The sequence below is a fragment of the Aspergillus lucknowensis genome, assembly GCF_044049455.1.
Source record: "Aspergillus lucknowensis strain CBS 449.75 chromosome Unknown BJX67scaffold_21, whole genome shotgun sequence".
Lineage (NCBI taxonomy): Eukaryota > Fungi > Ascomycota > Eurotiomycetes > Eurotiales > Aspergillaceae > Aspergillus > Aspergillus lucknowensis.
Window position 1 is genome coordinate 190,408 of NW_027263565.1, and position 22,128 is coordinate 212,535.

The 22,128-nt window shown below is 51.0% G+C and overlaps 9 protein-coding genes across 9 annotated transcripts; 5 read left to right on the forward strand and 4 right to left on the reverse strand.

The window, feature by feature from the left end:
• Positions 1-33: 33 nt before the first annotated feature.
• On the reverse strand, positions 34-1,607 carry BJX67DRAFT_381350 (uncharacterized protein; the record flags this gene model as incomplete). Its single annotated transcript, XM_071033004.1, has 2 exons — positions 34-654; positions 702-1,607. 2 exons carry the CDS (start codon positions 1,605-1,607, stop codon positions 34-36), a joined length of 1,527 nt encoding a protein of 508 aa, XP_070886006.1.
• Positions 1,608-2,490: 883 nt separating this feature from the next.
• On the reverse strand, positions 2,491-4,046 carry BJX67DRAFT_111247 (putative esterase/lipase). Its single transcript, XM_071024322.1, has one exon. The coding sequence runs from the start codon at positions 3,522-3,524 to the stop codon at positions 2,646-2,648; it is 879 nt and encodes a 292-aa protein (XP_070886007.1). The 5' UTR covers positions 3,525-4,046; the 3' UTR covers positions 2,491-2,645.
• Positions 4,047-4,143: 97 nt separating this feature from the next.
• Positions 4,144-5,573, forward strand: BJX67DRAFT_381352 (multidomain presynaptic cytomatrix related protein; the record flags this gene model as incomplete). Its single annotated transcript, XM_071033005.1, has 6 exons — positions 4,144-4,233; positions 4,288-4,363; positions 4,420-4,429; positions 4,479-4,672; positions 4,721-4,777; positions 4,852-5,573. 6 exons carry the CDS (start codon positions 4,144-4,146, stop codon positions 5,571-5,573), a joined length of 1,149 nt encoding a protein of 382 aa, XP_070886008.1.
• A 991-nt stretch (positions 5,574-6,564) lies between these two features.
• Positions 6,565-7,848, forward strand: BJX67DRAFT_381353 (NADP-dependent oxidoreductase domain-containing protein; the record flags this gene model as incomplete). Its single annotated transcript, XM_071033006.1, has 4 exons — positions 6,565-6,641; positions 6,706-6,784; positions 7,114-7,413; positions 7,492-7,848. 4 exons carry the CDS (start codon positions 6,565-6,567, stop codon positions 7,846-7,848), a joined length of 813 nt encoding a protein of 270 aa, XP_070886009.1.
• Positions 7,849-7,942: 94 nt separating this feature from the next.
• BJX67DRAFT_353759 (phosphopantothenate--cysteine ligase CAB2) lies at positions 7,943-10,110 on the forward strand. The gene has a single exon (XM_071029151.1). The coding sequence runs from the start codon at positions 8,206-8,208 to the stop codon at positions 9,400-9,402; it is 1,197 nt and encodes a 398-aa protein (XP_070886010.1). The 5' UTR covers positions 7,943-8,205; the 3' UTR covers positions 9,403-10,110.
• Positions 10,111-10,520: 410 nt separating this feature from the next.
• On the forward strand, positions 10,521-13,877 carry BJX67DRAFT_372187 (glycoside hydrolase family 55 protein; the record flags this gene model as incomplete). Its single annotated transcript, XM_071031212.1, has 11 exons — positions 10,521-10,970; positions 11,133-11,315; positions 11,398-11,677; positions 11,730-11,795; positions 11,858-12,388; positions 12,446-12,638; positions 12,692-12,846; positions 12,914-13,001; positions 13,170-13,203; positions 13,263-13,736; positions 13,806-13,877. The coding sequence occupies 11 exons, from the start codon at positions 10,521-10,523 to the stop codon at positions 13,875-13,877; spliced, it is 2,526 nt and encodes an 841-aa protein (XP_070886011.1).
• A 1,741-nt stretch (positions 13,878-15,618) lies between these two features.
• On the forward strand, positions 15,619-17,152 carry BJX67DRAFT_111489 (glycosyltransferase family 31 protein). Its single transcript, XM_071024326.1, has 2 exons — positions 15,619-16,734; positions 16,810-17,152. The coding sequence occupies exons 1-2, from the start codon at positions 15,754-15,756 to the stop codon at positions 17,125-17,127; spliced, it is 1,299 nt and encodes a 432-aa protein (XP_070886012.1). The 5' UTR covers positions 15,619-15,753; the 3' UTR covers positions 17,128-17,152.
• Positions 16,994-18,846, reverse strand: BJX67DRAFT_388258 (polysaccharide deacetylase family protein; the record flags this gene model as incomplete). The annotated part of the gene is made up of 4 exons (XM_071034346.1): positions 16,994-17,736; positions 17,798-17,883; positions 17,945-18,799; positions 18,842-18,846. 4 exons carry the CDS (start codon positions 18,844-18,846, stop codon positions 17,378-17,380), a joined length of 1,305 nt encoding a protein of 434 aa, XP_070886013.1. The 3' UTR covers positions 16,994-17,377.
• A 256-nt stretch (positions 18,847-19,102) lies between these two features.
• On the reverse strand, positions 19,103-21,801 carry BJX67DRAFT_111663 (DEAD/DEAH box helicase). Its single transcript, XM_071024329.1, has 10 exons — positions 21,727-21,801; positions 21,273-21,639; positions 21,165-21,222; positions 20,972-21,107; positions 20,561-20,921; positions 20,433-20,512; positions 20,231-20,382; positions 19,975-20,168; positions 19,774-19,922; positions 19,103-19,711 (listed from the first exon to the last, which is right to left on the reverse strand). Exons 2-10 carry the CDS (start codon positions 21,611-21,613, stop codon positions 19,416-19,418), a joined length of 1,767 nt encoding a protein of 588 aa, XP_070886014.1. The 5' UTR covers positions 21,614-21,639; positions 21,727-21,801; the 3' UTR covers positions 19,103-19,415.
• Positions 21,802-22,128: the final 327 nt, after the last annotated feature.

A 22,128-nucleotide genomic window follows, 5' to 3' on the forward strand; every position in this document is an offset into this window, starting at 1 on the left:
ATTCATAAACAGAGGCGAAGGTCACGCTTCCTTCTAGTGTCGCGTTTCTGGGCGCTGATCGTGATCAGTAACGCATATGGCAGAGTCGCGCGATTCCGACTGTGATTCCGAGAAAGAAAGTGGGGGAAGAGGTCCATAGGGGATTTTGTGCTCATCTTCAAGTCTCTTGCGTAGAATAGCTTCTTCCAGAACCCATCGGTGGCGTAACTTTGTCTTCTGAGCGTTGAGCGCCTCAAGTAGCGCCGCTTCCTCCCGTTGATGTTGCTTTTGAAGATCCGACGACTCCACCGTGTGTTTATCAATCAAGGCTTCGAGGTCTTGCTCCATTCGAGAAATAGCATCTTGCAACCGAATCTCTTGCCGGTCTCGGAGTACCTTGATCTTGGACTCGTGAAGTTGATCCATGGACTCGTAGTAGTGATATTCGTGTGCGAGTTGGGCCTTCTGCTGCTGCGTGAAGCTGCGGCTGGGTGTGGCCAGATCGGATCCTGATGCTGACGGAGATCGCGAATCCGATGGACTTGAGCTATTTAAATACCCTTCCATATACTTGATGCGTGTCCTAGAGTTCGTTTTAGCTCGTTCGAATTCTCGTACTTGCTCCATCTCTACCGCCAGTTGTCGCTCTTCCATACGAGAGGCGTCTGCTATATTCTTGACGGTGTTAGAATCAGACTAAGACAAGTTGCGTGAGAACGTACCTTTTCGCGCTTTTCATCCTCCCTCTGACGGTTACGCGCCAGTTGTTCCTCCAGTTCCGCCTTTCGCACGCGTCGCAGTTGACCGATTAAGCGATTCTGAAAAGAGATATGGCGATTTCTTTCCATTGTCTGGGCTTCGCGCATTTCTTTCAATTCCGCATTGGCAAGACTTCGGAGAAGGGCCTCATTATCAAACACAGGAACCTCGAGCTTGAGTACTTCCGCCTCGCCCTCCGGGGAAATCGATTGGCGGGTGTCGTTTGGTACTGATTCCACATAGACCTTCTCGACGTCTCCCTCACCTTTCGTGATACTAAGCTGCGCAGCGGGAGGAAGCAAAACTGTAGAGGGCATTCTCCTCTTTCGGAAATGGATTTTTCCAATCGCAGACTTAATACTGGATCGGCGCCCCTCTCTCTCCTTCCTATCACTGCCAGAAATTACACTTAACAAGGAGCCTCTATTTCTGGACGGTCTGATTGCGACGTCGGTACCTTGCGCCAGCTTTCCCTCGCTCGAGCTGTAAGAGGTTGGCCGGGTCGATAGGGAAGCAACGGAACGGGTGCTTCCAGCCCTAGCTGGACCGGATGAGATTGTGTATTCGGAGAGGGACGACGCTAGCTGGTCGAGGGGCGGAGAGCCATGAGCCTGTGTGGCTTCGCATGCAGAATTGCGATCGGTGGAGGAACTGGACGAGAGAATCGGAGGGGAAAGATCGACTATTCCTGAGGCAATCGAGGCCGCCAACGATGCCACAATCTCGACGTCTGGGATTTTGAGCCCCAGCTGTTGCGCGTCCTCAGCCAACTGTTTCGCCCGCATGCATTCCTGCTCCTCGGATCCGAGTAAAAGAACCTCCCTGCGGTACTGATCCTCATCGACACCCACGACCTTTGTCGTCTCCATGGTACAATTGAACCCCACGTCGCTTTCTCACCTGCAGCACAACGAGCGCAGCTAACGTCAGCGAAGTTCTCGAACGGAGGCCTGAAATGGCCAGTGAAAGGGAAGAACACCCTATAATGCGACGAGTCGAGCAGTGAGAGTCAGAAGAAACGACGACCGGCTGTTGAAACGCGGAAAACGCGACAATCATCGACTCGTCCACAGTACCAGAAGCACAGTGGACGAGAGGAAGCCGCTCCAGAGCAGCATTCGATTGGGGGGAGAGAGAAGACAGGAGGATGAGACTGACGGACGGGGCGGGAGGGAAGGAACACGAGAGAGGAGTTGAGCCGTGGTGAAGAACACAACTATGATTATTGAGTGAGGGCGACTGACAACCTGCTTTGGGTCTGGAGGCCCGCTCTTAATGAACGGGGTCAAGCAGACATTAATTCTTCTCTGCATTGCTCGGTCACTGGGTCCTGATTGCGACCAGGACCCGCCTGACCGAATCGTGACCACGTTGGGTCCGACCGAGCGCTCTCCACTGACGAATTACTTACAGCATGAGGCTTGCAGAAGCAATAAGGGCAGGTCTGCACGGAAGAAACACGAGCGTGTCTGACCAGAATGAAGAGAGCATAATTGTTTCTCTTGCAAGGCTGCCTGTATCTGGTAATTAGGGAAGAGAGTCTTTGTCTTTGTGGGACAGCCAGGGAATCCCATGGTTGCAGCCACTGCATCACCATGGCACTGGCTCAGGCACCGTGGCTGCACAATTTGACGTCGTGAGGATTCCTGATCTGCGATATTCTCCGAACTTATTTTGAATTCACCGCTCTAATCTCCATCCAAGGCTTATTTGCCTCTGCACTGATTATCCGTGCTGCTTCTAGCAAAGTACATGCATACCGACAAACCTTGTGAACATTAATAAGATCCGCCCCCCAGGGCAGTCCCCTGCTTGAAATCCCGAGGACGAACATCACAGAGACTTTGTTCACCGTATGTCTGACGGGAAGAACCAGAGGGGACCAACCCAGAGCTGAGCAAAAATTATTACCGCCCGTTTAGCATAGCAACTACCATGTCATACGCTTCGTCTCTTGCATCCCGCTGGGCAGCAGTCTTCGGTGAGATGTTCCAACCATGATCACAACTTTCCATTCGCCGAGACACTACTTCTCGACCTGCTGCCTGCCCAATTTTCACCGCCAGGCGTTCGGCTTCCGGTGCGAGGCTGTCTCCTGCCGCCGTTATGATAAGGACGCGAGAAGGGAAACTATCAGGTTGCGCGTAGTAAGGCGATATCCGAGGGTCTTTCTTGTTATGCGATGACGGGATGTAGCACTTATCGAAGAATCGAGCCAGAGGAACCGGAAGAGGATTTCCTGTGGAATCCGGAGGCGATTTGGATTCCGGTCGTGTATGAAGGTCCACAGGGGGATAAAAGGTAATAACAGCATAGAACGTCTCTGGAGGGAAGAGATTCGACGAAGCTGCCAGAGCGAGGTTTCCTCCTGCGCTGAACCCTGAAAGGGCGATTCGGGAGCGGTCGAACTCTTCTGGCTGCTTCAAGGCCCAGTTCACCACATCCTCAACGTCATTGAGTGCTGCAGGGAAAGGGTGTTCTGGCGCGAGACGGTACTGAACATCCAGGACCGTGTATTTGGTCTGCTGGCTCATCTGCCGGCAGAACTCATCATCTGATCCATGGGCAGGGAGAATGAACCCGCTACCATGAAAATTAATGAGCACTGGGGCTGGTCTCGATGCGCCCCTGGGTCTGTAGACATGCGCTTTGATTTTCCTCTGAGGGTGCCGGGACTCAATCTGATAGATCCCGTCCGGCTTCGCGTTAATGCGCGCTCTCGAACGCGCGATAATCCTTATTGCGAGCGCCAACACCTTGCAGTATAAGTAGGTAAGGAAGAACATATCTCCTGATATTGATGGAGCATGCAATCAGATCAGCGGTACGTTTCCTGAGCGGGCAAAATTTGAGCCGAAATTTGGGCCGTTGAGAGACAAGACGTGGGAGCGGAGCGGATGTTCAAGCCACTCGAGTCCAAATCCCGATGTCCCTTGGCGCCAATGAACAACAAGCAAGCGTCTTTTCTTGAATGATGAATCCATTATTTGTGGGGAGACAAGCCGAATCCACTCCTCTATTCCAAGATGATGATTTCCATGTTCAGATTATTGTTGACCGCCCGATCAGGACCCCAGTCTGGGAATTCGGAGTGAGGGTAACGCAAGCATGATCCGTGAATGGCATTTGAACCAGAATCAAGCATAATTGCTGAGTATTCGCATCCAAAACAACGAGCGTCTTGAGAAGTGCCTTGTGTGGGTGGGGTGGGTCATGTGCGTCTGCTGACAACACCTGGCCGTGGTCATAAATCGCCATCCTGAAAGCTGCTGAGAAGTTTGTTTATGACGACGCACTTTCTCCACTTTCCTTCCACGAACAGCTCCGTCACCTGAACTGCTTCCCTTCGTTCTCTCCGATCACTAGTTTATCGTCCGACTTGCATGCAGCGATTCGATCTGGGTCATGTCTTCTCCAGCTCAAGCCGGAAACACTAAGTTCACGGTTCTGATCCGCCTGCCTTTCCCCAGAGGCGATTTCGTGGATCCTCCACCCGTAAGTCCTTCGTGGCCATCCAAACCCTGGATGTGTCATTGCTGACTTCGCAAGGTTGAATGGGATGCAGCCAAAGATCAGGCTCTCTGGGATATTCTTTCGCGGCCATCAAAGAGTAACGACATAGACTGTAAGCTAGACAAATCTAACTCCCAGTACTTGCATCATGGCACTAATATACCACAGGGAAAGCACTGTATGCAGCATCCAACTTGCATATCTTGCCACGAACTGACATTTTCCAGAGCAGAGAATTTTGACGTTACACTTCAATTCCTCCTCCAGCAGGCCGCCTGGTTATATCACCGGCAGTTGTCGCAAGTTCGTGCGCAAATGCGCAGAGTAGGCACAACTCACTCTAACACTGCTTCTCCCGCTCCGAGCTCGATATATGCCAGTACAGCGCTAGGACAGCCGGTCAAGGCCGGCCAAGGCATTGGTAAGCTTCCTATTCTAAATGCATTGGATATACTTATGCGTTGGATAGGGACGCGAGCTCCATCGCGTCTTGCATCTCAGCCCAAAGAAGCCGTCCCCGTACGAGGTAAGCGTCACGTGCATCCTTTCCTGTGATCAAGGAAATATAGCAACCTCCAGACAATCTCTAACGCAAAGAAGCGCCAATTCCTCGACGCACTAGCTCTGGAAATACCGTCCAACAGATCAAGGCGCCCCAAGAGCCCTCTCACGCTGAAACCCCGACTCTGGAAACGAGAGAACCTCGGTGGGATGGCCACAGCCGGCGACCGTCAACAGGCAGGCGCGAACATGCTCCTCCTGCTACGGCTCACAAATCGCCCACTCTCGCAGAAAAAGAATTAGTATCTAGCTCATCTGACTCCAACTCTGACGATGACATTGACGCTGCCAACCGACGAAAGGGATTTGCGTTTAAACGGTTCGGACGCTTTTCAACCCATCGACCGGGTTTGCAAGATGACGACGACAACGATTATGATGATGATGATGATGAATCCCCAGCTTTTCTTCCACTTTCAGGAGACACTGGCTCCGTATCTCACGGGAATTCCGGTCACGATCTCAGTGCAACACTAAGGATGGGGCAAGAAAGGGTTTCAGCAACCCAGCGGCGCGCAACCGAACCCCCTCAAAGCTTGAGAAAGTCAATCACTGCAGAATCTTCCGGAAGCTCCGTCAGCTCCGGCGTAGCAGTCACGCACTCACAGACTCAAAGACGCAGGCAATTCAACCAACCCAGTCCTCCACGAGCGGCAGAGGTGGCCCGCATGAGTCCGCGACGTTCCACAACTTCCGGGAGAGATATCAGCGATGGGACACCCAGCATGGGAAGCAGCTTTAGTGATCTAGATGGTGTGTAGCCTCCCGTAACTCTGAACATTTTGACCTTGTGTTTATCCCCGTTTTCAAACTGACGATAAAATTTTCCAATGACAGATACAAGCGTAACGGAGTCAATGCTTCAAGATGCTCTTTTGAGCAACATGCAGCACGGCGGCATGACAAGTCGAATGAGCACAATCAGCCAAGCCCTCCGCAGTCGCTATCTGCCATAAATATCGCAACCCTCTATCGGGGCCGCACATAGTAGAAGCCGATTGTTCGATTTACAATCTTGGATCTGGCTATAGTCGATACGGATGACGCCGCGAAGTCCCTGTTCAATAATCCAAGCAAAAAGCAACTGTCAGCATTTTTCCCTCTTTGGGTTGAACTAACCTCCTGCAGAACGGGGCCGCCTGCGTCATTCGATTGTGGAGGTCTGGACCCAGTGTTTGACAGCATTCGGCTGATGTCTCGTCATTTCGAGTTAGTCAAAAAGATGTTTATTGACTCGCACCCAATCCAAACTTCAATGCGTCGGCTTGCTTAGCAATTAATAACACCTCGCCTTCGTCCAAGAGCCGCTCGTGTTGATGACAGACTAACGCATCTTCCTGACAGCTCTCACGATAAACATCAGAGTTGAAGTTGAACGAGATTCCGGAGATTGTCTCACTTCAATCAATACTTGCTACTCCCAAAGCCGTTAAGGGCTTTTGAGGATATATAAAAGGGGGCCCAATCCCCCCCCCTGGCGGTTCTCTCGCTCCCAGCAAGAATCGAAACTTCGGAGGAACTCGAGTTCTCGATATCTCTCCATAAGTCGCGCTAAATATTTCCAAATGTCTTTTTTTCGCCCCCGCTCCTACACCAAAGTCCCTATTAGGGTATCACTGAATCCTTGCCCTTAGTGCGGGTGTAAAGGTGTCCCTACTGTGTTTGGGAGGAATGAACTTCGGCGGGGGCTGGTGAGCCCCCCCCAGCACAGAGCGTTCTGAATTCGACTAACACATTCGTACGGAGCACTTCATGGGCAAATGCAAGAAAGAAGAAGCCTTTGCGCTAATGGACGCATTTTACGACATGGGAGGCAATTTCATAGATACGTACGCTGTGCTCTGCAACCCCGCTTCAGTTTGGTCCGTGTTATCTAACAAGCGAAATGCGTAGCGCCAACAATTACCAAGAGGGGAACTCTGAGATGTGGATTGGCGAATGGATGGAAAGCCGTGGAAACCGCGATCAGATGGTATACGCCTCAACATCTCATAGCCTTTTGGGTAACCTTATACTCATCAAGTGCGGTTTGAAAGCATCGCCACCAAGTATACGACTGGTTTTCGCGCGACTCATATCAGTACCGAACACATCCAATTCAACTTCGTTGGTAACTCGGTGAAATCGCTGCAGGTGTCAGTCAAACACAGCTTGAATAATCTACGAACGGATTACATTGATCTGCTCTACGTTTATTGGTGGGACTTTATGACTGGTGTCGAGGAGGACATGCACGGCTTGAATGGCTTAATCTCGGCTGGAAAGGTTTTGTACTTGGGGGTGTCAGACACACCTGCCTAGGTTGTTGTCAAGGTGAATGGTTACGCACGCGCTAATGGCCTGCGGCCCTTTTCTTTGTACCAAGGGCTGTGGAATCCGTTGCGGCGGGATATGGAGAGCGAGATAGTGCTTATATCTCGAGACCAGGGAATGGGTATTGCTCCATGGGGCCCTCTCGCTCAGGGGAAGCTGAAAGCCGCGGAGTCTCGCATGCTTGCCAGTGGTGGGCGGTCTGACCAGGATATGACAGAGGATGAGATTCGTGTATCAGAAGTCCTGGATGAAGTTGCGAAGAGCAAGGATACAACCCTTCCGGCTGTGGTACGTTGACTTCATATGTTCTACCCTCTGCTTTCCGCCTGAAAACACGAATATGGATGAAGGCTTACTATGCCATAGGCTCTCGCATATTTGCTTCACAAGTCGCCCTCCGTGGTACCAAAAATCGGACAGCGGAAAATAGAGCACCTAGCCGCGGATGCCGATGCGCTCAGAATCGAGCTATCCAAGGAGGAAATGGACAAGATCGACACAGCTGTGCCTTTCGATCCTGGCCACAAACTACATATTTCACGGCAAATATGGCTTGACCCTCACTGCTGCCGATGTACCATTGACACGGAAGACGGGGCATATCGACTCACCGCCCCAACAGAGCATCATCCCACCAAGGAAAGAGGAATGAAAGCCGGGGTCAGATATTTTGTAGAATCATACCTTCAGCAGCAGCATTGCCTCGCTAAACTTGTGTTCTAAAACTGGTCAGAAGGGGAGACCAAGGATGTTTGTTAACTGCTGATGAAGAAACTCCATATCTCTGAGCGTAGCCAGAACCCTTGATGTACGACGCTGAAGGCGGTCAAGCCCTGCCCCCTCGGCAATCGTTGGCTGTTCAAAGCAGCACTGACATCAGCGGCACGTCCGAGGAGTGCGTCGTACATCAGAGAACGACCTCAGGACATTTATCATTTATTTCTAAGCCGCCCCTCTGCACGAGCTGTGGCTTCTTCGCAGCTCCTGGCGCGCAATTACTCTCCCTGTCCATTCCTATTTCTACACCCTGCCTGACCCGGATTTCTCGTGCGGGAGGGTTCAATTGCCCCGCCGTAGGAAATGTCACATTCAGACAGCGAGTCCGCCTATTTCAACAACTACCCTCCTCCCAAAGCACTTCCCAAGCATGAGTCGCTCGCCAAGTCATTTATAGAATACCATGTTGAAGCCGATCGACGGCTCGTTCTTGTCACTTCTGGAGGAACAACGGTCCCGCTCGAAAACCAAACCGTCCGTTTCATCGACAACTTTTCCGCAGGAACCAGAGGAGCGACGTCCGCGGAGTACTTTCTGGAGCAAGGGTATGCAGTGATCTTCCTACACCGGCAGTTCAGCCTGCTCCCCTACTCTCGACACTACAGCCACTCGACCAATTGCTTCCTAGACTTTATGGACGAGGGCCCTCCAAACGATTCCAACAACTCAGGCCATGGTCCGATAGTCGTGCGGAATGAATACCAGACTGAAATGCGGGACGTGCTCCGGAAATACAAATATGCAAAGCAAAATAACCGTCTTCTACTGATTCCTTACACTACAGTGTCAGAGTATCTATTCGAATTGCGCATGCTCGCGAAATGCATGAAGCCGCTAGGTCCGAACGCATTGTTTTATCTGGCTGCAGCAGTTAGCGACTTCTTCATCCCGCGCGATCGAATGGCAGAGCATAAAATCCAGTCTTCTGAGATTCCCCCGGAGTTCAGTAACGAGGAAGCCGTTGGTTCTGACGATATCTACACTGGGGGTTTTGAGCGGAAGCAGCCTACGTCGAGCAAGAAGCTGGTTATCAACCTCGATCCGGTTCCTAAGTTCCTCCATCAGCTAGTAGACGGTTGGTCACCGGAAGGGAGCATGATCGTTTCCTTCAAACTAGAAACAGATCCCAACTTATTGGTCTACAAAGCCCAGACAGCGCTTCAGCGCTACGCTCACCACTTAGTTGTCGGCAACTTGCTCTCGACGAGAAAGTGGGAGGTCGTCTTTGTCACACCGGAAGCACCCTACGAGCGCTGGATTCGAGTCCCTAAGTCCAGGAGGAGCAAGAGTATCTCCGGTGATGAAGATCAGGTTGGACTGGCTGAGGCAGCGAAGCGCCAGAGCGAGCACCCAGCTGTCGCAGCAACTGACGCTGAGGAGCCTCCTCAGGATGGGGATGGGCATTTTGGGAGCCGTGAAGGGACCGAAATTGAAAGTTTAATCATCCCCGAACTGGTCAAGCTGCATTCGAAGATGATTGACAAATTCCATCAGCAGTAAATGGATCTTTCATTATTTCTTCTAATTCTTCTGAGCACATTCTTACGAATATCCATACAGGTTTTTTAGCTTTAACGGGCGACTGCCGCCTCGTTACCAAGAAGATTATGCATGATTCTTCGTCCTTGTTCAGCAACTGATTCGTGATCGTCTGATTATACCCCCGACGATGATCGAACTTTAACCGTATAGTGACAATCTAAGTTGTAAATAAGTCGAACCTATAATATTCTTCTCACACTGCTCTGTCCGCGCTAGGTTTGGATGCCACCAATCTCATCCCAAGCGTGACTTTCCAACCTCTTCTGCGCCTCTGCCCACTCAAGCGCGCTCCTCTTCGCGCTCTCCTAGCCGACTTCGCCAAAGATATCAACCCCAGCCTCGCGGGGAAGTCCATCCGCTGGCGTCTCTCGAACGATTGCATAGCTTCCAAAGCATCGTCAGGAAGGACAAAGTCTAGTGATATCTCCAGTTAGAATCCGGATGACTAGGGACGATCTTAGCAAATACTGCTATGTACCCTCGAAATTACTTTGGATCCTCCCAAAAGTCGCGGATTTTGGAAGGACAACTGTCCTGCGTTGCAAGGCCCAGCTGATGAGGACTTGTGCTGGGGGGTTTGTTTAGGATCCTCGCTGTTTCGATGACGAGGGGATCATCCACGGCTCTAGATAAAATGAAACTCTCACCGTAACCCTTGTACTCACCTGCCCGCCGTATCTCCTGGCGACTTTGCATTCAGTTGCCGGACATGGCATATTACAATCTCGAAGGGGTGTTGATCAGTCGAGGTCGCACGGAGGCAGCACAGAACTTGGCCACGAGACGTTCAACGCCTCGGCATACTGTATTAGGCAGGGACCCAGGTTGGCCCCGGGGCAAGCGCGACCCGGATCAATGGATCCATATGACGGGGATAGACTCAGTCACCTGCATCGTTGCATCGAATTTCCACCTGCATTTGATTTAGAGCAACCGGACCTGGAACATTGCAAGAGCAGCAATCATAGTATTGACCACATTCTGGATTGCCTCTCTCAGCCTTCTCTTTTCTACCCCGAGTCCCGCTTCATTCAATTCCGGGCATTCTGCAAGTGGTGACAAGTGAAGGCGACACCATGAGCCGTACTTCACTCTTCTTCATTCTCTGGACTTGTATTGCACTTCACGCCCTTGGCAGCCTCATCCCCAACGTGGATGTGTTGCATGGCCTCAGGTCCCACTCGCGCCAGCCCTTGCTAGCCAACACTCCAAAATCAAGTATTAGCGATGCGCGGGAGGTCGTTCGAGCCGCCATTGTTCAGATGACCCAGCTCAACAAGGCCTGCATTGAAAAGCTCGCTCACAGACCGACATCAAGGGCGAAGCTCGCAAGGAGCAGCTGCAAGGAATCTCCTAGCCACCTGCTAAATATAACACCTACAATTGTCCGTGCGGCTGCTCTCGTCGCCGAGGCTGATGTAGCAACTCGTCTGGCCAATGGGCCCCGTCCCCTCCAAACGCGCCGATGGATGAAAGACATTAGGCGGCAGGGAACTGTGCCATGGGGAAATGATGCAAACTATAAGGTGAGTTTGGTGGATAGTCCTCGACTCGTGCAACCCAGCAAATATTGCCTTCTCGATTCAGAGAAGAGGCTTTTATCATCTAGAGGACTTCTCTTCGGCGTCTTCCCCCAACAACCCTGAAATACAGTTGGCATCCTTCTCTAACAGCCATTTACTTGATAGATCTTCCGAAATGTCGTGGACGACTATCGTGCCGACCCAACGGGAGCATCGGATTCCACAGCCGCAATCCAGGCAGCAATTAACGATGGTCAACGCTGCGGAGAAAGGTGCAACGGATCTACGTTAAAGAACGCCATCGTGTACTTTCCTCCAGGAACTTATCTGGTGTCGAGTACCATCAAAGTCCTTTTCGGCACGCAGATTATAGGTGATGCAAGTTAAAGCATTGCTCCTATCTAGTTTTGCTCGTTCCTAACTTTTCTAGGCGAACGACTGGCCCACTATCAGGGCAGCGTCCAGCTTTGTGGGGCTAGGCGTGCTATCAACGGACGAGTATGTTGGAGGGACAGGACCCGATGGCAGGGATGCGGAGTACTATATCAACACAGCGCGGTTTTACAGTCAAATTCGCAACCTGCGCATCGATATCACGTCCACAGATCCGAACGCATACGTCTGTGCCATCCACTACCAGGTGGCACAAGCAAGTAGCCTACAGGATATGGAGTTGATTGCCACAACTGGGACGACGCAACAAGGAATATGTGTGTGCGCGCGCGCCTATATGCGTTGAAATAACTACTTACACCTGAACAGTCTCTGAGAATGGCAGCGGTGGGATGATATCTGATATCGCCTTTAGAGGTGGGAACTTCGGATTCTGTGAGTCACACGCTCCCAACTCATCTGTGTCCCAGATAGATTCTACTGACACCCTTTATTAGACGGCGGTAATCAGCAGTTCAGTGCGCATCGGATGACCTTCATTGGCTGCACAACAGCTATCCAAGTAATCTGGGACTGGGGATGGGTGTGGAAATCGCTTCACGTACAGGGCTCTGAGACTGGGATCCGGTTGGTTAACCCTGACGGCAACGGAAACATCAGCTCTGCGTCATTCATCGACTCTCGGTTCACAGAGGTGGCTACAGCTATCACCTTCGCACCTGCAACTTCAGCCCCCGGTTCTGGTACCACAGGATTGATATTAGATAATACGAGAATCGACGGCCCCATTGTCGATACCAGTGGGAGGACTTATTTGAGAGCAGGTTACTCTAGAAGCTGGGTCCTCGTCCCTACGTATAATGGCGGCGAACGGTCTTGGACATCGGGGAACTCCATCCCGTACCCTCGCGAGGAGTCATTGCTCGGCGATAGGGTTGCTGATTTGGACGTTCCCCCTTACTTCGAGCGAAAGAAAAATCAGTACGCAGATAGGTCTATAGAGGATTTTGTTCAACTCAAGACCCTCGGTGCCGGACATATATTACGTCCCGTGGTTATTACCTCATTAAACTAACGTGTTTCAGGTGACGGAATCACTGACGATACAGCCGCTGTCCAGCGTGCGTTTGATACTTACGGAGGCGGAAGCAAAATCATTTTCGTGGATGCCGGAACCTACATCTTGACTAACACAGTAAGAGTTCCCAAAGATGCCAAAATCCACGGCGAAGCCTGGTCACAGTTCGCTGCATTTGGGGACTCCTTTTCTGATGCAAGGTATGCTAGATGTGCTCCTGGGTATCCAATTCTCGTTAATCCAATCGTCCCAGTAACCCACGAACCATGCTTCAGGTCGGCAACAGGGGTGATGTGGGAACTGTGGAGCTGCAAGACCTTATTCTGACCACGAAAGGTGGGACTGCCGGAGCCGTGCTGATGGAATGGAATGTTAAAGCAGCAAATGCTGGGAAAGCTGCACTATGGGGTAAGCGGAGGGAGAGCTTCATTATACGAGTAGAGGCGAGTATTAGCAGCCATCGCATGTCTCACAGACGTCCATGCTCGCATCGGGGGCGCTGCTGGGACCTCTTTGACTCCACACGAATGTCCTGCTCGAACAGACGGAACCAACCCGCCCTCGTGCTAGGCAGGAAGCCTCATGCTACATATCACTCCAGAGGCTTCAGGATACTTTGAGAATATGTGGCTCTGGGTGGCCGACCACATGATAGAGTAAGCTCATTTTTATCCTGTTACTCTCACGCCGTTTCACGGCGGATTAGCTAATGGCAAATCCTTCGAATGCAGTGACCCTGATCTTACCGATGCGTACAATGATATGGTTTGTGTTCAGTGAGTAATCGCCATGATCATGGGTCCCTCCTGCTAACCCTCTCTTAGACGCAGGTGAGTGTGTACGTAGCCCGTGGGATGTTGATTGAGAGCACTACGGCCACTTGGCTCTACGGCACGGCTTCGGAACATAGTGTCTTCTATCAGTACAATTTCCACGGTGCCCACAATATTTTCACCACTATGATCCAGACAGAAACACCTTATTACCAGCCTACGCCCAATCCACCAGCGCCGTTTGATCGCCAGGCGGGAAGCTACGTCTCAGACCCAGCTTATAGGTGTGTCGATAGAGACTTCAACGGTTGTGATGAGGCGTGGGCAGTCATAATCATCGAGAGTCAGAATATCCATATCGGCAGCGCAGGGACATATTCCTGGTTCAGGACATACACCCAAGATTGCATCGACCAGCATGCCTGTCGAAAGGTCCTGTGGCTTATCAACAACAATCACGACAACGTCCGTTTAGAAAATATCATTGCCATCGGAGCGGAGTACATCTTAGTCTCGGACGGCAGGGTGTCCGGTCTACGGACAACCTCGGTATCACGGGGCACCCAGCTTGGGCCCAAATATCGATATTTAAAGTTCCCTCGCATGGGCCAGCATCTGATTCCAAATTCCACGCTACTCACAGTATCGTTGCTGGTGGTTCAGTAGGTCTACGCTCAAACCGAACGACCGAGAGCAGCCTCCAACGCCTGTCATCACCGACGCTTTGATGGGGGAAAAAAAGGAAAAGAAAGACCTCAAACTCGATGCTGATGTTCTCGGACGAATCCCGGAATCCGAAATATTATGGACCCACCATGTGTCAGAAGATGGGTGATCTCCCGGGCCTGATATCCCAGCTTTCGGTTAGAGACGGTCCATTCTTATGAGCCAGGATGAACGCTAACTCCCAAAAGCCATGTCAGGAGTTGGAACGCGCTGTTTTGCAGCGAATCTATTCTGAAGGGTTTAGGATCGGCCACCTCATCGCAGAAGGTCATCAATGCGCGGCGAATTGATTCTTTTCATGCTCGTACTTCGGCAGAACAACAGAGTACTTTTCTCCAGAATTCAAGGCTTGAGCGGGGGTTGATAGTGGACGGATGGAATCTGGAAGACATATCTGACTATTCTGTGGCATTTTTCGAGGACGCCACGGGGTTCGTCTCTGCAGTAATTGCGTGCCAAGCCGCGAATTGTCCTCTGCGAAGACGAGTATAGATATTGCCTATATGGCAGTACGAGAACTATCCAGGAGTAATGCATATCCCCGAGAAGACGCGAGAACCCCAGCAGCCGAGCTCAAGGCGGCTGCAACGTGGAAAAACGATGCACAAATTTTCATAGGTTGAGTCTCGCTCTGTGTCTGGTGAGCCCAAGCCAGCCTCTAACTCTGGTATACTCGTACTATTTGACGAGCAAGCGCCCCCGCGCGTTTCCTTGCCTTTTTGGCAACCTTGTTGTGTTTGTTTGGTGGCCGAAGGTTAAAATCAGGTGACAAACCTCGGCTCAAGGGCTGAGACGCTCGTCGAATTCCGGTGTTGAGAACCGCGAACCGCAAAGTCCTCGGTTCGACCCCCGACCACTCCAATCCAAATTCCTCCTTGATTCCTCCCCTTTTGATGGCCCCATCCAGGCGTCTTGTTCTGCTGCATAATTCGTGCATTCAAGACTGTGGAGTGTCAGAGCTCCAGGCTTGGCAAGACCTTGATCTTCAGCCACAATCTGACGTCTTTCGCTTTTGTCCGATCTGTTGTCCAGTTCAAGCGGTTTGGTGGAGGCAACGGCCGCAACCATTCACTCTGTCCCCTTGACAACTCTGATATGGAACTCCAGAAAACATCTCGTTATTGGAAGGAATGGGCCTGGTCCACGGTTGAACCGTGTGGACTCACCCAACTGCTCCCTTGGTGATCGACATTCTTTCCAAGCCTCTGATGAGCGTTTGTTGGATTCACACGGCGCGAACCCAGGAACAATGGGTCGAAAGGTTGATCCACCAACTCCCTTCTGCGCATCTCAATAATGGGCCATCACGATACCTTTTTTTCGTCCAAAAGTTGAGGTGCTTTGCTCCACAAGTGGCACAGTGTCAGAAGCTCATGTCTCCCCACAGCCAGCCCCATAGTTAAGTTGTGAAACTGACAAAACGCGTCATCATCGTCATCTTCAGATCCTCTCCTCGACCAAACAGCTCCCCCTCGCTAAGAGGCGTGGGTCGATCTGCCATACTGCCTCCCTTTGAAAACAAACCGACCACGTCGATCCTATCATCCTTTCCTCTTCTTCAGTTCTTCGCTCATCTGATCGTTCGAATTCGTGATTTCTCGCTGTTGTTGTTGACTCCTTGTCGTTCCTCTAAAGCGCCCCTCCCTTCTCCCTTCCGAGCGAACCCCACGGATAGTTATATCCAACACTCACGCCGGCAGCAGAAGGATAACGGGAAGGTAAAGAGGAAGGAACAAGAAGATGCGCGATCCATCTTGAAACTCGGTCGGCATATATATACCCTCGTCCCTCAATAACACCACCTCCCCCAGGAAGAATGAACTCCCACCGCGGTATCCGCCGTCGTATCGCCGTTGCCGCAACCCTGCTCACCTTATTCCTCATCTACCACTTCACATTCGGCTCCGTTTCCTACCACTCTTCCTACAATGCCTTTAACGGTGGCTCCCCAAAACCGGAATGCCCCAACCTACCTAAAGTCGAAGATATTCTCGTCGTTATGAAAACTGGCGTCACCGAAGCCCTCGATAAAGTCCCCATCCATTTTCAGACCACACTTCGTTGCATCCCTAACTACGTCATTTACTCTGACTTCGAAGAAGACGTCGGCGGCGTAACAATCCACAACGCCCTCCGCAATGTCTCACCCACCGTAACAGAAACAATCCCCGATTTCGAGTTCTATAACAGGCTACAAAATCGCGGCCGCGAGGGTCTCCAATCCCAGGATTTCGCCGACGAAGCGAATTCTGCAATTGGCAAACCAAATAACCCCGGTTGGAAACTCGATAAATGGAAATTTCTCCCCATGGTCCGGGAAGCTTACTCCTACAAGCCGGACGCAAAATGGTTTGTTTTCATGGAGGCAGACACATACTTCTCATGGCCTACCCTCCTGGCGTGGCTGTCGCACTTCGACCCCTCAAAGCCGTACTATATCGGCACGGAGACGCAAATCGCAGACGTCATCTTCGCACACGGCGGATCGGGTTTCGTGATTTCGAATCCGGCTATGAAGCTCGTTGCGGACGAATACACTAAACGTGCAGACGAACTACACGAGTACACGGACGCCCACTGGGCTGGAGACTGCGTACTCGGAAAGGTCCTCTCCACTGTCGGCGTCCCACTAACATTCTCCTGGCCAATCCTTCAGAATTCGAATGTCGGCGAAATAGACGAGTTTACTACGACGTTTTACCGACGCCCTTGGTGTTTCCCGGCTGTAGCTTTCCATCATCTGTCACCGAGCGATATCCGGTTTTTGCACGACTTCGAGCAGCAGAGGCGTGCGAAGGTGAGAACACCACAACTCGAAGTTTCTGATTGGGAGACAAGAAAGTTTCCTTGGCTAATTCATACTCATGTCTAGTCTTCAAAACCGATTCTCCTCCATAGCGATGTTTTCAAGGAGCTCATTTACCCTGAACTCTCGAATGTTCGCGATAGCTGGGATAACCTTTGCGACCAGGAGCAGCCGACGCTCTCTACCTTCCATGAGTGTCAGTCCTACTGCCAGGATTCTGACGACTGCGTGCAGTTTGTTATGCGCGGCGGAACCTGCTATACAGGCTCCACTCCTCGACTGGGATTTAGCAATTCGGATGCTCGGTCTGGATGGCTGATCAAGAAGATAGAGAACATGGTAGACCAAGCCCCTAAATGCGCGCGGCCGGATTTCGGGCTATGATCTGATTCTTTCTGTTCTTTTTTTTTCGCCGGACGAACTGGTTTGGACGCTCAAAAAAGCATCGATTTTTGTACTTTTAGAGGTATCAGATCTAACCATGTGGATGTTAAGGATTGATTTACAAACTGGGCGTTGGATAGCGTTTTCTGTCGACTTGCGGTTTCTACCCGACTAGAATAATATATGCCTGACCACCAAACAGCAAACCCTCTTTTCAACATGCTCGATTTGTCCTACCGAGGTAAAAGCATCATATAGCGATCCTTTCTTTGACCTCGGAACCACGAGGGTCAAATGGCGGACCGTTAGGATCCTCTAGGCATTGGTCCACCCGCATAATGTCGACGTTGATGCTTTTGACAAATCGGATGAATTCCCTGAAGTACTGGACAGTAGATGGGCTCAGATAGTGCATGACGACCAAATTTCCACCTCGGCCGACATCTCGGAAAAAGGCATCTCGCTGCCTTTCAGGTGTGTTGCTGTCTTTCCAAAGCCAGTCTTCCACGTCGACACTCCAGTTGATGATATACGGCTCCTTGATATACGCCGCCAACCGCTGCCGAGTCCTCGCACCGACAGTGCCGTATGGAGGCCGGAAATAGCGAGCTATTCATGTCAGTGACTCTCTTGTGGTTGGAGGGAGAAGTGCAAAATCCAAGTCACGTACATTGAATCCCAAGTAGTCTCTGAAACGTCTCCATGTTGTGAACAATCTCCTCATCAACAGCTTTGATGGTCTCAAGACCTTCTATTCTTTCAAGAGGTTAGCCTCGATCCCGAGCGTTTGGGATTTCCTACATAAGGGAGTACACACTTCTGATGGGTATCCGAATGAAAGGCAATCTGATGGCCCTTTTCCAACATCTCCTTGTACACATGCGAGAAATTGGATTCCTTGTCCCGAAGCCCTGCACCAACTACAAAGAAGGTGACCAGAATTTTCTCCTCTTCCAGGATATTCATCACATCTGGTACAAGATGAGGCAACCCATCGTCAATACCGAAAGCAAAAGAATTTGGCCTTGTGCAGTGAAGGAAAAGCTTCCCATTCTCTAACTTCGGGGGTACGTAGAAGTCAGATGGAACATCGGGGACGATTTCCACCTTGTATAGCGTCAAACTGTCTCTCGAGAAAAAGCCGTGAAAAGAAAATGACACCGCTCGAGAGTGATCGATAACGAAATGGTTCAATGGCACATATATATCATTTCCCCGTGCGTACCGCTCTGCCTCGACACTATCCCACGTCTCGAGGAAGGGACCGCGGCCAGTGTCACACTCTTTATTGTGTTGATTGAGTGAGATACTGAACTTCGTAGAACCCGAAAACACTAAGTGAAGGAACATCTGCCCGTAAGACCGCATATCGAAGCAGCTCGTCGGCCCAAGCTGCGTGTGATAGGCTTGGTCTGCGTCTGAAGGAAACAAACGTACATAGCCATGGCCATTTTCGGCTGGCAAGCTGGAACTGGGGCCGTGCCAAAATCCAAGGTCGTTATGGTCTGATTCGGTGAAGGTGTCAATAACCAGTGGGTTTATTTTCCCGGCATGTTGCAGAAGGACCGTCTGATTGTCTATCAAAGTAGCTGTGAAGTTTGATGGTATCGGGGGAGGTGGGAGGAGATGGACTGTTACGGCAAAGGCGAGTGGGCTCAGCGTTGCAGCGACACTCACCCACGTAAGAACAGCTTGCCTGAGGGACACCGTGGACCTCATTGTGGGCTCTTCGGTTGACCAGGCTGAAAATGTGACTCGTACCTATGAAAGATAAATTGGTAGGAATATCTCTCAAACAAGCCAGAGTCGCAGTTTGTGGCTCTGCGGGAGATGCGAAGGTTACCTTGTCGACGAGGTTGCTGGGAGTGCTTTGCTTGTATATATCGGGAAGGAACGGCCTGGGCTGGGATGCTCTACGGGCCCAATTGAAGCTACTTTGGTTGACCAGGCTACGAAACTAGTAAGGGGGTTAGGTGTCGGACGCAATTGTAAACTAATGCCCTCCGATTCGAACGAGACGTAGAGAAGGCCAACCAGCTAGCCATCGGCCTGCCACGGTCCTACATTCACATAACCACTGAAGGACGAGGGCGCTGCTCCCGACAATGAGTGAGAGCAAGCAAGTAGAACCGACGCGAAAAACGAAAAAAGACTCAAAAGACATGTCTTCAGGCTGGTGATGATGGGGCTGGCCCGGATGAGCAGCTCACAACATCCCAACTACAACGCAGGAACATCTCTTCGACTCAGTATTGACCGAAGCTTTGTGATACACCACAGTGAGCAGATCACTCCCAGGAAGCAGACACAGGTGCGTTGTTTTCGGCGGAGTCTGACTGGAAACCACCCCAACCGCCAGTATTTCCATTGTCGTCAGTGGCTGTTGCGGTCTGCTCGTTGTCTTCATCGTCCGTATCGTCATGAAAATTCACGACTGCGCCCTCCGGCTTGTACTGCTCAAGGAAATCCGGAACATTCTGTTTAGTTTCCATCAAGATTTTGACGAGGTCCGCAGCAATATCTGTGTCCTTCTCACAGTAAAAGGAGGTGGCGAGTCCCTCATTACCAATTCTGGCGGTACGACCTGGTGAATGTTATGGCTTGTCCGCTGCCACAAAGAGACGCGGTTGGGGGCATTATACTTACCGATACGATGAATGTATTCAGTTATCCCGCCGAAAGACGCGCTGGGAAGATCGAAGTTGATGACGTGCATGACGTTCTTGATATCGAGACCACGAGCAGAAACGCCAGTGGCGACAAGGATCGGGCACCTGGCCGTGCGGAATGCGCGCCTATCACACCCATTAGTGAGAAGTAGGGCCTGTTGGGGTGGGACCGATTTACAAAGCATCCTCACGCTCACGTTGAGTGCGGTCCGAGTGGATCGACGTGCTTGGGAGGCCCAAATTGTAGAGGTAGTCATCAAGAAGATCGGCTTGACTCTTGGAATTCACAAAAATTAGAGTGCGCGATGGAGGCATCGCGAGCAGCAAGTCATACAGACACTGCTTCTTGAGATGTGGCTCGGCATAGACAATCTAGCATTTGCAGATCATGTTAGCAGGTCCAGGCAGTATATCTGTACTCTTAGAGACCATACATTCTGGTCAACGTTGATGTGTGTACTTCCGGGGCGCCCAATGCGGACGCGGACGTGGTCATCGGCAAGAAACTTGCGAGCCAGCTCACGGCAAGATCTATTGAAGGTTGCGGAAAACATCATATAACGATGGTCTGCATCCTCGTTCACATCTGGGCCTGTCAGTAGTAGATCTACGTATGGAGAGGATCCATAGTTATACCTCCACCAGACATAATCTTGTTGAAGTCAGACTCCCAGTCCGAGAGGAGGAGTTCGTCGGCCTCGTCGATGATAGTATACCTGGAAAGACTGTTAATTGGAATTAGGCTAACAAGACAAATAACATACTTCACGCGACGCAGGGAAAGAATATGCGGCTTGTCCATGAAATCAAGGAGCCTTCCAGGAGTCCCGATCAGAATATCACATCCCATCTGTAGCTCATCTCTCTGGTCACGAACAGGAGCGCCACCGTAAACCACACACGGGCGGAGCATAGATCTGTAACACAGACGACGGGACTCATCAAAGATCTGAGTTGCAAGCTCCCTAGTAGGGGCAACAATCAGGACCAATGGCTCCGCACGCACGGAATCGGTAGCCGGGTTGTAACCGGCGGCGAGATTTGGACGAGGAGCCGCGAGTTTCTTCGCCTTTCCCATCAACTGAGAAAGGACGGGAATCAAGAACGCAGCTGTCTTGCCAGAGCCTGCCTGGGTCAGAGTATTCACCGGGAGACGAAGCTGGTTGAAGACGTACCAGTTTGAGCAATCGCGATAAGGTCATGTCCAGTAAGCACGGCGGGAATAGAATAAGCCTGGATAGGTGTGGGGAATTCATAACCGCAGAGCCGAATGTTCTGACGCATAATGGGATGAAGCCCGGCATCGTCAAACTTGATATAGAGTTAGCATTCTCGCGAAGGAGCCGTATAGTGTGAATATGTGCTTACACTCTTGATAGGGCTCGGCCGCTCATGACTTTCTGCGATTACTTCGATGTTCTGCAGACTATTTTCGGTCATAAAAAGCATTGAAACGCAACTAATATAGGGACTCACTTTCCGATCTTCAGACCAGTGCGATTGATGTATTCATTACGGAAAAGCATTTCCTCCAGTTTGGGGTTCTCGGGGCCAACATCGCCATACTCATCCTTCCATTCGTACTTTGCTGCTTTGGCAGCCCACTCAGGGACGGGCTCTTCGATCTCGGACTCCTCCGTGGGCTTCTCCAAAGGAGGTGCAGTCGTGTACTTATTGTAATCGTAAGTCTCAGGCTCAACCCAGCCCTTCGCACGAGCAATGGTGGACGCCTCAGTGTTCTTGTTGTTCTCGGCGTTTGTGACATCGGCAAGGGCGTCCCTTATGGTCGAGGAGTTGAAGGTATCTTTGTCATCCATGGCGGCGACGGGAATTCTGTTGGTGGCTGAGACGACAGTCAATGAGATGGGCACTGGATGTAGGAGAGACAAAACAAACTGGCTGAACAAGGATGGGTTTGTAGATAGCTTACTTGAGGGAGAACTTGTGTTGTCACCCGGCTGAGTGTGAGCGGGGAGGTGGACAGAGGAAGAAGGTGGGAGGAGAAGGTAGAGAGGGAAGAAGAAGGGGAAGAGCAGGGAGAAGGAGAAGAACACATCCAAATAGAGAAGATAGGGGAAGAATTTTCATCAAGATTGGCGGGTTTCAGTTACTGAGCATGTTTTGCGTGAGTGACAAACATGACAACCATCACCATCCCAGGTCTCCTGAGCAAGTACAGATAGATCAGCAAAAAGAGAAATATGGTAAGAGAAGTAGAGCATAAAATAGAAATTGGAATACAGCCTGGGCATGACTTGGCCCTAATAAAATAGAATATGAAGCTATACATACCTGCACCAATGTTGTGTTTCGGGAAAGGATGGAAGGGAAC

Excerpts from the sequence above, each read along its gene's own strand:
- BJX67DRAFT_111247 (XM_071024322.1), bottom strand. The coding sequence starts at position 3,524 with ATGTTCTTCCTTACCTACTTATACTGCAAGGTGTTGGCGCTCGCAATA.
- BJX67DRAFT_353759 (XM_071029151.1), top strand. The coding sequence starts at position 8,206 with ATGTCACATTCAGACAGCGAGTCCGCCTATTTCAACAACTACCCTCCT.
- BJX67DRAFT_111489 (XM_071024326.1), top strand. The coding sequence starts at position 15,754 with ATGAACTCCCACCGCGGTATCCGCCGTCGTATCGCCGTTGCCGCAACC. Across the intron at positions 16,735-16,809 it reads AGCAGCAGAGGCGTGCGAAG|TCTTCAAAACCGATTCTCCT; the intron begins GTGAGAACACCA and ends ACTCATGTCTAG.
- BJX67DRAFT_111663 (XM_071024329.1), bottom strand. The coding sequence starts at position 21,613 with ATGGATGACAAAGATACCTTCAACTCCTCGACCATAAGGGACGCCCTT. Across the intron at positions 21,108-21,164 it reads GGCCGAGCCCTATCAAGAGT|TTTGACGATGCCGGGCTTCA; the intron begins GTAAGCACATAT and ends CTCTATATCAAG. Across the intron at positions 20,513-20,560 it reads CTTTCCCTGCGTCGCGTGAA|GTATACTATCATCGACGAGG; the intron begins GTATGTTATTTG and ends CAGTCTTTCCAG.